The 13,858-nt window shown below is 40.2% G+C and overlaps 2 protein-coding genes across 3 annotated transcripts in view; one reads left to right on the forward strand and one right to left on the reverse strand.

The window, feature by feature from the left end:
• Positions 1 to 3,050, forward strand: part of LOC123976571 (gastrula zinc finger protein XlCGF57.1-like) — a 6,407-nt gene extending 3,357 nt beyond the window's left edge. Inside the window, exon 3 of one of the 2 annotated variants that reach the window (XM_046058852.1) lies at positions 1,802 to 3,050. In XM_046058852.1, coding sequence (XP_045914808.1) covers positions 1,802 to 2,782 — 981 coding nt within the window. In that variant the 3' untranslated portion in view covers positions 2,783 to 3,050. Of the gene's footprint in view, positions 1 to 1,670 lie in introns of both variants that reach the window. The other variant, XM_046058851.1, reaches the window with a different exon arrangement.
• Positions 3,051 to 7,985: 4,935 nt separating this feature from the next.
• LOC123976541 (zinc finger protein 84-like) lies at positions 7,986 to 13,216 on the reverse strand. The gene is made up of 3 exons (XM_046058792.1): positions 12,662 to 13,216; positions 11,303 to 11,566; positions 7,986 to 10,354 (listed from the first exon to the last, which is right to left on the reverse strand). The coding sequence occupies exons 1-3, from the start codon at positions 12,852 to 12,854 to the stop codon at positions 7,995 to 7,997; spliced, it is 2,817 nt and encodes a 938-aa protein (XP_045914748.1). The 5' UTR covers positions 12,855 to 13,216; the 3' UTR covers positions 7,986 to 7,994.
• Positions 13,217 to 13,858: the final 642 nt, after the last annotated feature.

Below are 13,858 nucleotides of genomic sequence, written 5' to 3' on the forward strand. Positions count from 1 at the left end.
CTGCCCGAGGATCTCAAGGTACGTGCTGGTGCGTATGGGACTAAAAGGTCAGAAATATAACAAGGCGAGAGGCCATGAAGAGCTTTAAAAGTGATCAATAGAATTTTAAAGTCAATTCTAAAACATACTGGGAGCCAGTGTAATGAAGCTAAAATAGGAGTAATGTGGTCATATTTCTTTGTTCTGGTTAAAAGCCTGGCAGCTGAGTTCTGGACAGTCTGGAGTCGATCAGTAGATTTTTGGGTTAAACAGGTGAAAAGGCTGTTGCAATAATCCAGGCGTGATGAGATGAAGGCGTGTAAAATGGTCTCGGTGTCCTTTAAAGTTAACATAGATCGAATTTTTGCTATATTTCTAAGTTGATAAAAACATGATTGAACAAGCTTTGTGGTGTGCTGCTCGAAATTTAAATTACTATCAAACCAAACACCAAGGTTCTTTGCCACAGGCTTAATGTGATTTACTAGGGAACCAGCAGATGGCAGTATTTGATTTGCCATCTGCTGAGACCCGATGACCACCCTGTGTGTTCACTGCTACTTTACCTGGTCCGTGCTTGTAAAATATCCACCGCCACTTGTAACGTTTTATTTATTAAATTCTTGTACAAGCAAAAAGTTTGCTGTAGCACGTCAGACGTTTTCTTATGTCCTGCCCCATCCAGGCTGTGATTGGTCGGTTGACGAGAAGTGACTGACATCGGCTTTATGAAAAGTTAAAAAACAAACTGGCAGCGATACAGCTAATATTAAATGGCGAGCGAGCAAAAGCTTCTTTATCTTGTCCCTGTTTTCTTCTGTCCTACCGCTTTAGCTGCCACGTAACGTAGGCCCAGAGGCGTTAAATAGGACATTTAACAGTTTAGACCTAATCTTTAATCTCCTCCCACTTAGGCAGGATTTCTGTGATCTCCTCCACTTTCTTCGCTGACTGCACCCTTTCTGGCACATTGTGATGGTGAATTTCTTATCCTATGTTGCCATCTAGTGGCCTCTTTTGTGTACAAATTGTGTTGTAGTTTAACTAATCATTGTTAATAATTTTACATTTTTTATATTACAATTAGAATCAGCTTTATTGCCAGGTATGTGTACATATACGAGGAATTTGACTCAGGATTGTATTGTAATGCTCATGATGTGCTTACTCATACAATAACACAATAATAAAATAAATCAGACACGCTGCAACATTGTTTTATTTACTTTTGGATGATCTAGTCCTAAAATTCACCATTAGAAGCTCCAGAAGGTCAAATAAATTTTTTTTAAAGAATGCATAATTTGACATAATTTAAAAACTAAACAAATCAGATTATAGTTTTTAAAAAGACAAATGTTTTCTGCTTACGCAGTCATTGTAAATCAAGGTAGTTCTTGAAGTGGTATTTTTGACACAGAAAGGTCATTATTTTGTGCAGGTGACTCCTTTGAACTACTATTCTTATTATCTCCCTTTTCTTGGTGGTGGTGTTTACACTCTTGTGGACACTCCCTACTTTTGGTTGGTGAAAACACTCCTCTACTCCCACACACAGACCTGCTGAGGACTGCCGAACACTGACGTCCCTGCACCCATGCCGACAGATAATTGCCATATTTAAGAAAGTATTGGTATCATTGGTAGGAAATTACATTTTCCTAAAACATGTATTTAATTTTTCACCACAGATGTTCCCCCTGAACATCAGCAGTCGAGCCCCAGTCTGGACCAGGAGGACCCACTAGAGTTCCCACACATTAAAGAGGAACAGGAGGAACTGTGGTCCAGTCAGGAGGGAGAGCAGCTTCCAGAGCTGGAGGAGGCTGATATCACCAAGTTCCCATTCACTCCTGTCCCTGTGAAGAGTGAAGAAGATGATGAAGAGAAACCTCAGTCCTCACAGCTTCATCAAAGCCAGACTGAGGAGAACAGAGATGCAGAACATATAAAAATAGAAACTGATGGAGAGCTCTGTAGAGGACCAGACCCAGCCAGGAACTTTGATCCAGATAGTCATTTACAACCAGCTACTCATGACAAGATTTCACCCTCCTCTGAATCGGATACTGATGACAGTTGTGATTGGGAGGAGACCAGGGATCCTCAGCCAGGTTTCTCAAAAGCTTTTAGCTGCTCAGTTTGTAAAAGAAGTTTCAGTCAGAAAATACATTTGGTCCAACACACGAGAAGGCACACTGGGGAGAAACCATTTAGTTGTTCAGTTTGTTCCAAAAGATTTGCACATAAAGGTAATCTGACTGAACACTTGCGTGTTCACACAGGGGAGAAACCGTTTAGCTGTTCAGTTTGTGGCAAAACTTTTGCACATAAGGGAAATCTGAACGATCATTTGCGTGTCCACACAGGGGAGAAACCATTTAGCTGTTCAGTTTGTGGCAAAACTTTTGCACATAAGGGAAATCTGAACGATCACTTGCCTGTCCATGCAGAAGCGAAACCATTTAGTTGCTCAGTTTGTGGTAAAAGATTCCCCCGAAAGAAATCCTTTTCTGCTCATATGAAACTTCATTCTGATGGAAAACCTTTCAGCTGCTCAGTTTGTAAAACAAATTTCAGTAAGAGACCACATTTGGTCCAACACATGAGAATCCACACAGGGGAGAAACCATTTAGTTGCTCAGTATGTGGGAAAAAATTTGCACGTAAGGAACATCTGAGAGTTCATTTGCCTGTCCATGCAGGGGAGAAACCATTTAGTTGTTCAGTTTGTGGTAAAAGATTTTCACAAAAGGGGGCAATGAGGCGGCACTTGAAAGTCCACACACGAGAAACCATTTAGTCGCAGTGCTTTTAGTAAAAGATTCGCTTTGCTCGAGACTGTCAAATACCCCAAGTGTCCTGGTGAGAGCAGTGGAAATAAATAAATTCTCAGCAGGATTGAAGAACTGAGGACAGGACTTGTCGCAACACTAATCAGCTAAAAACTATGATACAGACTCCCAAATATGTTTTGCTTTGTCTTATCTTTTTAGCCACATGTTTTACTGGCACCGTTTTTAGTTGTACAATGTGTTTAAATTGTATAAAAGTATTTGACGTCACCTAAACTGCTCATGTCGTATTTGATGTTGTTTCAGACAATTTGCAAGTCTTAAGACAAACTCAACAGTTGGTTGATTTACCCTTTTAAAGGATGGATTCAGATTGTTCAGGACGGATTTCATACAATACTCTGATGCCACATGTACAAGTGTTTCACAAGGGCAGAAAAATTAAACACAGACTGACCTGATTTCCTCTGGCAGACTGTTCCAGAGCCTCGGGGTCCTGACTGCAAACACTCATTCCCCTGTAATTTCCATCCGGGCCTGGGGAACAGACAACACTTGTTGTGTATTATTTACAATATTTTACAGTATAAAGTTACCATATATTAGATAATTACCCACTCTTGTTTAAAACCACTCTTTTGGCCAGTCTTTCTATTTGAGCTTAGGCCACATTCCTATGAACCTCTGAAGTAGATGAGAGGCCAGGTGCAAGCGTTGGTGGGGCGTGTAAGGTGTTTTTTTAACAAATACAAGTTTTGGTTTTTCAACTGGCCTAGACCACTAGTACTCAGAGTACATGTCAGTGCTTATGTGGCACACAAAATATTTATAGATAATTGCCCACCTGTGTGTTATTTTGTAGGTATTATCTTGCATGTTAAGGAACAACCCCCATTCAGTATCAAACACTTCTATTTGGTTCTTCAATTGGCAGTTGAAATACCAGAAGGAGTAAAACCACTGAGGACCAGCCAACTCCTATTTCGTGTTGTATTTTTTCTTACAGATCACATAGGCATTCTGTTTGTCAGTAATGTAGATCTTCTATTTGGGGTACCGTTATACATTGTAACATATGTAGTTGGTAGTTATTTACGGTATTTGTGCTAGCTAGGAATCCTACCGGACGAGTTGGAATTTGCTTGCTGTTTACGATGATCATCATGAGTTGATGGTTGTTGTAAAACTTCACCTGTGAAAACGTGTCGAAGGAGCAGTGATGAGTTCTGTAGTAATTATGCAGAAACCATTGTAAATTACATTAAGGGTTTGAAGATGAGTTAAAAGTATTTTGATAAACAATGTCAGCATAATCCAACATAGGCAATAGTAACTGTGTGACAATTATGGAGCGATAAACAATACTTAGGTTGCAGCAGATTTTTTATAATAGATTGTATATGTTCTTTAAAAGAAAGCGTTTGATCTATCCAGAGGCCTAGTGTTTGAAAGAAGTAACAAGCTTGAAGGGGGATCACTCATTTAAAAGAATATTCTAATCTGAGGTCCAAACAACAAACTACATGGTTTCTTCTTATTCAGTAATAGTTTATTGAATAAAAAACACTGTTGAACAGTGGCAAACTCAAGTTGTTGAGATCCGTCAATTGTAGATATGGTGACATTCGATGTGTAAATTACAGTGTCGTCAGCATATACATGTACTTGACATTAAGAGCAGACTTTGAGAAGGTCATTAATAAAAACAGAAAAGGAGTGGTTCTAGAGAAGAACCTTGTTGAACTTCCATCTCCACAATTAAATAATCGGAGAGACTTTTGAATCTGACACACTGCCTTCTGCTGTGAAAGAAAGATTGCACCAGTGAGTTTGCCATTTTCACAAGCAGTAAACACATCATTAGTAAAAGAAACTATGAGAAGTTGGTAAAACAATGATAGAAGGCATCACACTGACACACATGACACAGTCTGCTCCCACGTGCACACACACAGGTTTTTCTCGACTCTCGACAGCATATAGAGAAAATTCGCCAATGGTAAACTGAAACCAGAAAAGAATACAAGAAATAGGCAAACATCTTGACTGCTTTTCAAGTTGTGACAACTTTAAATGATGATCCAGGTGGATATACACTGTGCACAACTTGCAAGGCTGTGCTAAGCTACGACAGCAAGAAAACGGGATCATCACGACATTTTGAGCGCAGCGGGTGTTGTGGACCAACCAGGAGCAGTGATGCGTGAATTGCTGTTGTATGGACATTCAGCTTCATTCACCTAAGAGCTAATATATGTAGGCGCAGCCCAACACCATCTGTCAGCTACAAGTGTAGTCCCTGACCCCACCGCAATCTCCTGAAAGTGCAAAGAAATGGTGACTGCTACGACAGGGAACGTGGTTGAAGAGAGTTGAAGGGGGTCACGTCATTGATAAATGTGGGAATGACAACTGACATGCGGCGGCAGACTGGTCCCGAGATGGGCCGACAGACCAACGACTTTTATACTGTATGAGTTGTAGATTGGTATTTGTAGTCATTCTAAAGGTATTTAAACATATCTGCATCCAGATGTTTTGGTCTGGACTAATTGATAATGGATCCCACTTTAAGAATGGGAGAGAGACTGAACTTTCTGTTTTTAACAGTAACATGGATACTTTTGATAACAGTTTTGGAGGCGAGAGTTTAAGAAAGTCTCTTATCATTGGATAAGTAAATAAAGTAATAAATCCATTATGGTATCCTTAAATCTCACTGAATTATCAATTTGAACTGGTGATATTAAAGAAATCTATTATTGCTAATTCCATATTGTGCCACTAGATCCTGGAATGGAATAAAGTTACTGCTCTGCATTACATTCTCTAGATGTCTTATCCCTTTGTCATACCACAGTGGGTAATTTAGCATTTTCTTATTTTGCAGGATTTCAGGATTATTCCAGATTGGAATAAGTTTGCATGGGATGGGTAATAGATATTTTTAGAAATTCCCACCAGGCTGCCAAGGAAGTGCTTAAGGTAATGTTTTTAAAGGACATATGACGTTTGATGCTGAAGCTAATAAATGGCATATTTGAAATTTTAATCTCCTTACAGAATGTTTCTTCTATGTCCATCCATGATTGGTCCAGGGGGCTCTGATTGATCTATTGATATATCCATGATATATTGTAGTCTGTTGGAGGTTGATGTCTACAAGCGTGCACATGGTGAGAAGTCCTGGTCTGCTCTCCAGTGTATTTAGAGTCTCTGGTTCACAAAGAACAAACCCACATTGAAACCCAGAACCGGTGCACTCCACAACCACAGCTCGTTCACAGAAACTGACCTGCTGACCTCCATCCACATGTCCGGTGGAAAAACATTTACAAATTGAATCTGAATTCTGAGGGCAGAAACAAGTCAAAACCACTTCAGAATTTAAGATTTTAAAAGTAATATTTAGTCTAACGCATTATATACATAACCATTTACCGTAACTATTAAAATATAGGTATAATTTGAGACAAACTGTGTACACTTTTTTACTCTATATATAGTCTAATAGTCTAAGTCGGTTGAGTGTTTCCAAGAAAAGCTTTAATGTCTTCTGTGTCTAAATAGAAAGGCTATCACAAAAGACACATTTCTGTAACACTGAATGAACTCTTCATAGGTATCTGCAGTCTTACAGCAGTACCAGAAGTGGCTGCAGATGTCTTTGTTCAATAACTGCAGAATGGCGCATTTGCTGCACTGCCAGGACAAATCATTTTTGTGGGATGTAAACTAGGGTTTTGTCAACAGCAAGAAACAATCATCTTATCTCCTTATAGGCCTTACTTCAGTCACAAAACAACTACATTAACAATATAAGTCCCATGCCACCATCAATACCTCTGCGTGCATGTATTGTAAGAGGGCAATTACTTACTAATATTCTATGTGCCACATAAGCACCAGCTCGTACTTTGAGATCCTCCAGCAGAGTGATACACAAATAAGCTCAGGTCTAGGCCAGTTGAAAACCCAAAACTTGTCTCAATCACTTCAAAAAATCTTTGCTATAATAGACTTAAACTTTGAGTCCAAGAAAGGGGAAAATGGTTCAAAAAGAGTTTTATTCTTGTACAAGACAAAACCTGTGATCATCTCAGCAGGCCTCAAGGCGAACTGAAGAATCAGCTCATGATACTTTAGCCCTCCGTTCTGGGTTACACGGTTCCCACCTCTTTCTAAGAGGATCTCATCTTTCTGGAACTTGTTAAAGGTGTATTTCTTTTCCACTGCTGCCATCTAGCGGCCTTTTGTATGTACCAATACAATGTTTACATTTTACACCTTTAGTTTCTTTTTAACCACCATTTCTTTAGTAATGTAATAAATTATATAAGTTAATATCGGCCGTGCCAGTAGTGGAACTTCACCTCAGTATTGTTGATATATTTTTGGACCGTGGAAACTACCACAAAGTCAGATTCCACTTTTTAAAAAGATTATAGTATTCTAAAAGTTAAAAGATCAATATATTCAAAAGAAAAATGTATTTAATGCCTTTTCTGGTTACATAGTCACTGCAAATCAAACATTTGATGTATAAAAAAAAAAAAAAAACTAACAATCTTTTTTATACATAGATTTCTGTGGTTATATAACAAATGGACTTCAGTGGTGGATTTCTGGAACTATCCATTATGCTGGTTCAGTCCCTCCCTCCTGTGTTGTTCACACACTTTTGCTTAAGTTTATTCCACATCTGGCACTTTAAAGAACTTGTGTCTTTGTGAATTTTCCACCCACACTTGCATCAGGACTCTTATCTACTTCAGAGGTACGACAGAATGTGGCCAAACCCTTAGACTGTATGTAAGAAGTGGTCGTAGTCATCAGTTCTCAGACCGGAAGCTTACAATATGTAGTAACTTTATTTACAATATTTTAAGTTACAGGATAATCTTCAACAACTAGTCTGTTCCCCGGGCCCGGCTGGAAACTACAGGGTAGTGTTTGCAGTCAGGACCCCGAGGCTCTGGAACAGCCTGCCCGAGGAAATCAGGTCAGTCTATGCCCTTGTAAAGTACTTTGTAACATGGATATTGAAACTAATAATTCTCTGAACATACATGTGGCAACTGAGTATTGTACAAAATCCAGCTTGAACAATCCTTTATAGGCATAAATCCAACACCTGACCTGTTGAACTGTGTCCAAAGATTGTCTAAAGACTTCACCCGGTCTGAAACAACATAAAAAAAAAACAAGGACTACATGAATTTATTTATTTCCGCTGCTCTCACCAGCACACTTGTGTTTTTTGACAGCCTGGAGCAAAGCAAAACTTTTACCACAAACACTGCAACTAAATTGTCTCTCCCCTGTGTGGACTGTCAAGTGTTGTGTCATAGTTCCCTTTTGTGAAAATCTTTTACCACAAACGGAGCAACGAAATGGTTTCTCCCCTGTATGGATTCTCAGGTGTCTGACCAAATGGTGTTTCAGCCTGAAACTTGTATCACAAACGGAGCAGCTAAATGGTTTCTCCCCAGTATGGATCCTCAGGTGAATGTCCAAAGTGGTTTTCTGCCTGAAACCTTTTTTACAAACTGAGCAGCTGAAAGGTTTAGAGCAACTAAATGGTTTCTCCCCTGTGTGAACATGCATGTGTGAACTCAGATATCCCTTTAATGCAAATCTTTTACCACACACAGAGCAACTAAATAGTTTCTCCCCAGTATGGATTATCATGTGTTGCTCCAAATATTGTTTCCGACTGAAACTTCTTTTACAAATTGAGCAACTAAATGGTTTTTCCCCAGTGTGGATTATCCCGTGTCTGATCAAATTGTGTCTCTGACGGAAGCTTCTTTTACAAACTGAGCAGCTGAAAGGTTTTGAGCCACTAAGTGGTTTCCCTCCCGTTTGGGTTCCATTGTGGTTCTGCAGATGTTCCTTGTGGCCAAGGTTTGTAGCACATTCAGAGGAGCTAACTGATGTTTCTCCAGTGTTACATTCCTGATCACTTACAGGTACTTCATTGTTTTGCAGAGGGTTCAAACCTGGCTGAGGGCCCCTGGTCTCCTCCCAGTCACAACTGTTATCAGTCTCAGATTCAGAGGAGACTGAAGTCTGGTCATGAGTAGCTGGTTGTAAAGGACTATCTGGATTAAAGTTCCTGGCTGGTTCTGGTCCTCCACAAACCTCTCCATCATCTTCTGTTTTCAAATGCTCTGTGTCTCTGTTCTCTTCAGTTTGGCTTTGATGAAGCTGTGAGGACTGAGGTTCTCCAGCTTTCTCCCAGTCACCATCACTGTCTTCAGTCTCAGGTTCAGAAGAGTCTTCAGTCTTGTCTTCAGTATCTGGTTGTGAAAGTCTATCTGGATTAGAGTTCCTAGCTGGTTCTGGTCTTCCACAGTCCTCTGCCTCTCTGTTCTCCCCAGGTTGGTTTCCATGTGAGGACTCATCAACACATTTGTGTGTTTTGAGTTGATTACGCCAAGCGAATCTTCTGTCACAAACGCTGCAGCTGAATCGTTTCTCCCCTGTGTGGACTGTCAAGTGTTGTCTCATTACTCCCTTTTGTGAAAATCTTTTACCACAAACGGAGCAGCTGAATGGTTTCTCTCCAGTGTGAACTCTCAAGTGTCGATTCAGCCTTAACACTTCTGCAAATCTTTTACCACAAACTGAGCATCTAAATTTTTTCTCCCCAGTATGGATGATAATGTGTTGGACCAAATGCTGTTTCTGACCGAAACTTTTCTCACAAACTGAGCAACTAAACGGTTTCTCCCCTGTGTGAACTTTCATGTGTGACCTGAGATATCTCTTTAATGCAAATCTTTTACCACAAACTGAACAAATACATAATTTTTCCCCGGTGTGAAGTTTCAAATGTTGATCAAGATTTCCCTTAAATCCAAATCTTTTGGCACAAACTGAACAACTAAACAGTTTCTCCCCAGTGTGGATTCTAAGGTGTCCGACCAAAGTGGTTTTCCGACTGAAACCTTTTTTACAAACTGAGCAGCTGAAAGGTTTTGAGCCACTAAGTGGTTTCCCACCCGTTTGGGTTCCATTGTGGTTCTGCAGATGTTCCTTGTGGCCAAAGCTTGTAGCACATTCAGAGGAGCTAACTGATGTTTCTCCAGTGTTACATTCCTGATCACTTACAGGTACTTTGTTTTGCAGAGGGTTCAAACCTGGCTGAGGGCCCCTGGTCTCCTCCCAGTCACAACTGTTATCAGTCTCAGATTCAGAGGATACTGAAGTCTGGTCATGAGTAGCTGGTTGTAAATGACTATCTGGATTAAAGTTCCTGGCTGGTTCTGGTCCTCCACAGTCCTTTCCGTCAGCTGCTGTTTCCATCTGTTCAGTTTGGCTTTGATGAAGTTGTGAGGACTGAAGTTTCTCTTCATCATCTTCTTCACTCTTCACAGGGACAGGAGTGAATGGGAACTTGGTGATATCAGCCTCCTCCAGTCCTGGAAGCTGCTCTCCCTCCTGACCGGTCCTGAGTTCTTCCTGTTCCTCTTTAATGTGTGGGGGCACTGGTGGGTCCTCCTGGTCCAGACTGGGGCTCTGCTGCTGCTGCTCAGGGGGAACCTCTTCTTTACTTACGAACAGCTGCTGGACGTCTGTGGAGAATAATATAAAAATATTCTAATATTTAGAGATATGGATTTTTGATTTCCATGAGCTATAAGCCGTAATCATCAATATTAAAACAAAAAAAAAGGGTTGAAATATTTGACTTTATGTGAAACGACTCTAGAATATAATGGTAACAAATGGTATAATGACTCTACTTGCTTCATTATAAAGGAAAGCGTACAAAATACTGACATTTTAATATGTGTGTATTTCTCAACACGGACAAAGCTAAACAAGCCTGAGAGGAAATACAGTTTGATTTTGGCCACCAGTCCAAAATTCAGATTTTGCCAGATTGTAAACAGCTTTTTATTGGTGCATTGTGGTAGCAGAATGTAGGACTTTTTGAACCATTATGTGATACAAGACACACCAGCAGCACCCACACAACCTTCCCCACACTTTATGTAAACAGGATTACTGAACACTATAACAATACCTTTAGTAAAACATACAAAACAGAACCAGGGGAGTGTGTTGCTCTCAGGAGGAGGCGGCTAAAAGGAGCACATATTGGCGCAATGCACAGTGTATTAGTATAACATGAAATAAAATGTACAATGCTCATGTATTATTATACTGTTAGTGTAATGTGAATATATGAGTTATCTAATATTAGTATATTTTCTTATAATAAATAAACTATATAGCTTACCACTTGTAAAATATTAATTCCAGGTACAGCTATTTCATGTTTGTGTGTTGTTTTCATTCTTTAAATCCTTCTGCAGAAGATTTCTCTACATTGGTCTCTAATTTATTAATGCTAAGTGCAACCAAGTCAATAATCAGAAACACTCGTGCAGAACAGTAAGTTCAAAGTTATAAGTTTGCTGTAACAAAATCAGTTAAATTACCCATTTTTTATTTTCACAAATAAAGTAAAGGTTTTACAAACATTAAAATGTGGTCCAGCTCAGGTAGTATCTTACCCTGTGATGAGGCCCAGATTCGGAACTTGGTGATATCAGCCTCCTCCAGCCCTGGAAGCTGCTCTCCCTCCTGACTGGTCCAGAGTTCCTCCTGTTCTCCTCCTGCAATATGTGGGGTCTCTAGTGGGTCCTCCTGGTCCAGACTGGGGCTCCACTCCTCATTAATGTGCAGGGGCTCTGGTGGGTCCTCCTGGTCCAGACTGGGGCTCCACTGCTGCTGCTCAGGGGGAACCTCTTCTTTACTCACCAACAGCTGCTGGACGTCTGGGGAGAATAATGAAATACTTGCACATTAGGGCGTAACGGTGCTGAAGCCAAGACCGAAACTGCGACACAATCCACAGTCTTGTGTGAAACCAGCAGTTTTGTTTTTTGTTAGTCCTGCTTTGACCTCTATTCACTGCTCTAACTTTCACTGTACATTTCCAGCTAAACTGAGGCTTATTATTGAGCCTTGACTCTCTGCTCATACTCACTGACTTGCCAAAAAGTGCATGCATGTCGCGGTTCCTCATAGATCTATTCTAGGTTCTTTTTAAAAATCAATAATTCTTTTCTAATAAAATTGATTCTTTGTGTGGTTCATCAATTGTGATAAAGGATTCAAACGTCACGCGAGGTTCAAGCACAACTCAGCACAACACCAGTGTTGTGAAACACTTAAACCGCTGATACCACTACTTTTTAAAGATGGGGAGAAATATTGTATTTTCTGAAACATATTTGGAAATCATTCAAACTAAAAGAAGCTATAAGCATATTGTGCGCTTTGAATTTCAACATAAAATCACTGTGATCTAGGCTGTAATTTTTGTTATTTCTTTAAGGGGGTATACAGCGGGTGAAATAAGTATTGAACACGTCACCATTTCTCTCAGTAAATATATTTCCAAAGGAGCTATTGACATAAAATTTTCACCAGATGTTGGTAAAAACCCAAGTAATCCATACATACAAAGAAACCAAAACAAATTACTGATAGTTTTCAGCTGTTGTCTTGGCTTTCCATGTCTTTTTGCACCTCCCTTTCTTCGTGTGTTCAATACTTTTTCCCTGTGTCATTTCACATTATTACACATAACTTTATTTCTGAACTTCTTTGTTTTGGTTTCTTACTTAGGCTTGTGTTGTCTAATCAACAATCCAAACCCCAAATATAGTTTGTTTATAATGATAAACAGATTAATGTTATTAGATGGTAAACATGTTTGTTTAAAGTAAGAAACCTGAAATGTCCTCCTCACTGACCTCGAGCTGTTGAACAGGTCCACTGTCTTCACCGTAAAGCTCAGAATATGGACACAACAATCTTATAGTGGCAGCAGTTTGCAGTGAGAATAAGCAGTAAAGAGGACAAACCTGCTCTGTGTAACCGGACTTCAGGCTGGAAAACAGCGTCCAGTAGTTTCCTGTGTCTCTGGTTCTCCTCTTTGGAACGACAGAGTTCCTCCTCGTACTCTGATATCGTTCTTTCAAACAGCCCAAATATCTCTTCAGCAGCCGCAGTTAGTCGCTGGTTGATAAAACCTCTCAGCATCTGGACTTTAGACATTTTAAACAAATGAAAAGCTAACTAAGCTAACGGGAGATGACAGGTGAAACATCCAGAAAGTTTCCACAATGTTTATCCACACATCCAGGCTCTGGTGGGTCACTTTGGTTGTGTCTTCTGTGGCACGTAACAGAAAAGGTTAGCACGTTAGCCGCGGTGGTAAAACAGCTCCCTCCTCGGTCCATCTCTGTTATTGTTTTCTCTAAATGTCCAAATGTCTCCTCGACAGCTTCACTTACCCGCTGGCTCATAAAACAGAGTCGAAGCGGAGGACAGAAGAACAATAACGGACTTTAGATGATTCTCGTTTCTCTGTTTTGTTTCCACGGCTCCGTTGCCTGTAACCCGGAAGTGGAGGCGTGACCCGCCTTCATCTGCCTCTGATTGGCTTAGCCTGACGATGACGTTTCACAATCAGAATCACCTTTATTTGTCAGGTGTGTGGACACATACGAGGAATTTGACTCAGGATTGTACATTGATCACAATGTGCTTACTCATACAAAAATACAAAATCACAATAATAAAATAAAATCAGACAGACTTCAGAGTAGATAACACAAATATACACACTATGAAGAAAAACTATAAAGATATATTGACAATTAAAGCTGCAAGCAGCGTTGGGCGGGCCCTCGCACTTGTAGCGCGTCCGCGTGTGAGCCGGCCGAGTTGCATATTCTGGAGCTCTGCCGGTGCGGCTGTGAATTTCCTACGCGGTTCCGACGCCGCATGAAGGTGCTATATGTCACTTCCTGTGTCCCCTATGTGGAGCTACATAGCACTTGCCGCTATGAATATAAATCGGTATTGACGTGTAGATGTCTGCGGGGTGGGAGAGTTATCAAGCACGTAAAGTTTGTTTCAGATGTGAGCATGTACACTGAACAATAATGTACCCAAACAATAAAATAAATTCCTTTTATATTTCCCTGCCTTGTTGTTTATGTGTACATACAGAGGAAGAATGTGAGAACAGCACACATTTCATCGTTACTGTGTGT

The sequence above is a fragment of the Micropterus dolomieu genome, linkage group LG09 (genome assembly GCF_021292245.1).
Source record: "Micropterus dolomieu isolate WLL.071019.BEF.003 ecotype Adirondacks linkage group LG09, ASM2129224v1, whole genome shotgun sequence".
Lineage (NCBI taxonomy): Eukaryota > Metazoa > Chordata > Actinopteri > Centrarchiformes > Centrarchidae > Micropterus > Micropterus dolomieu.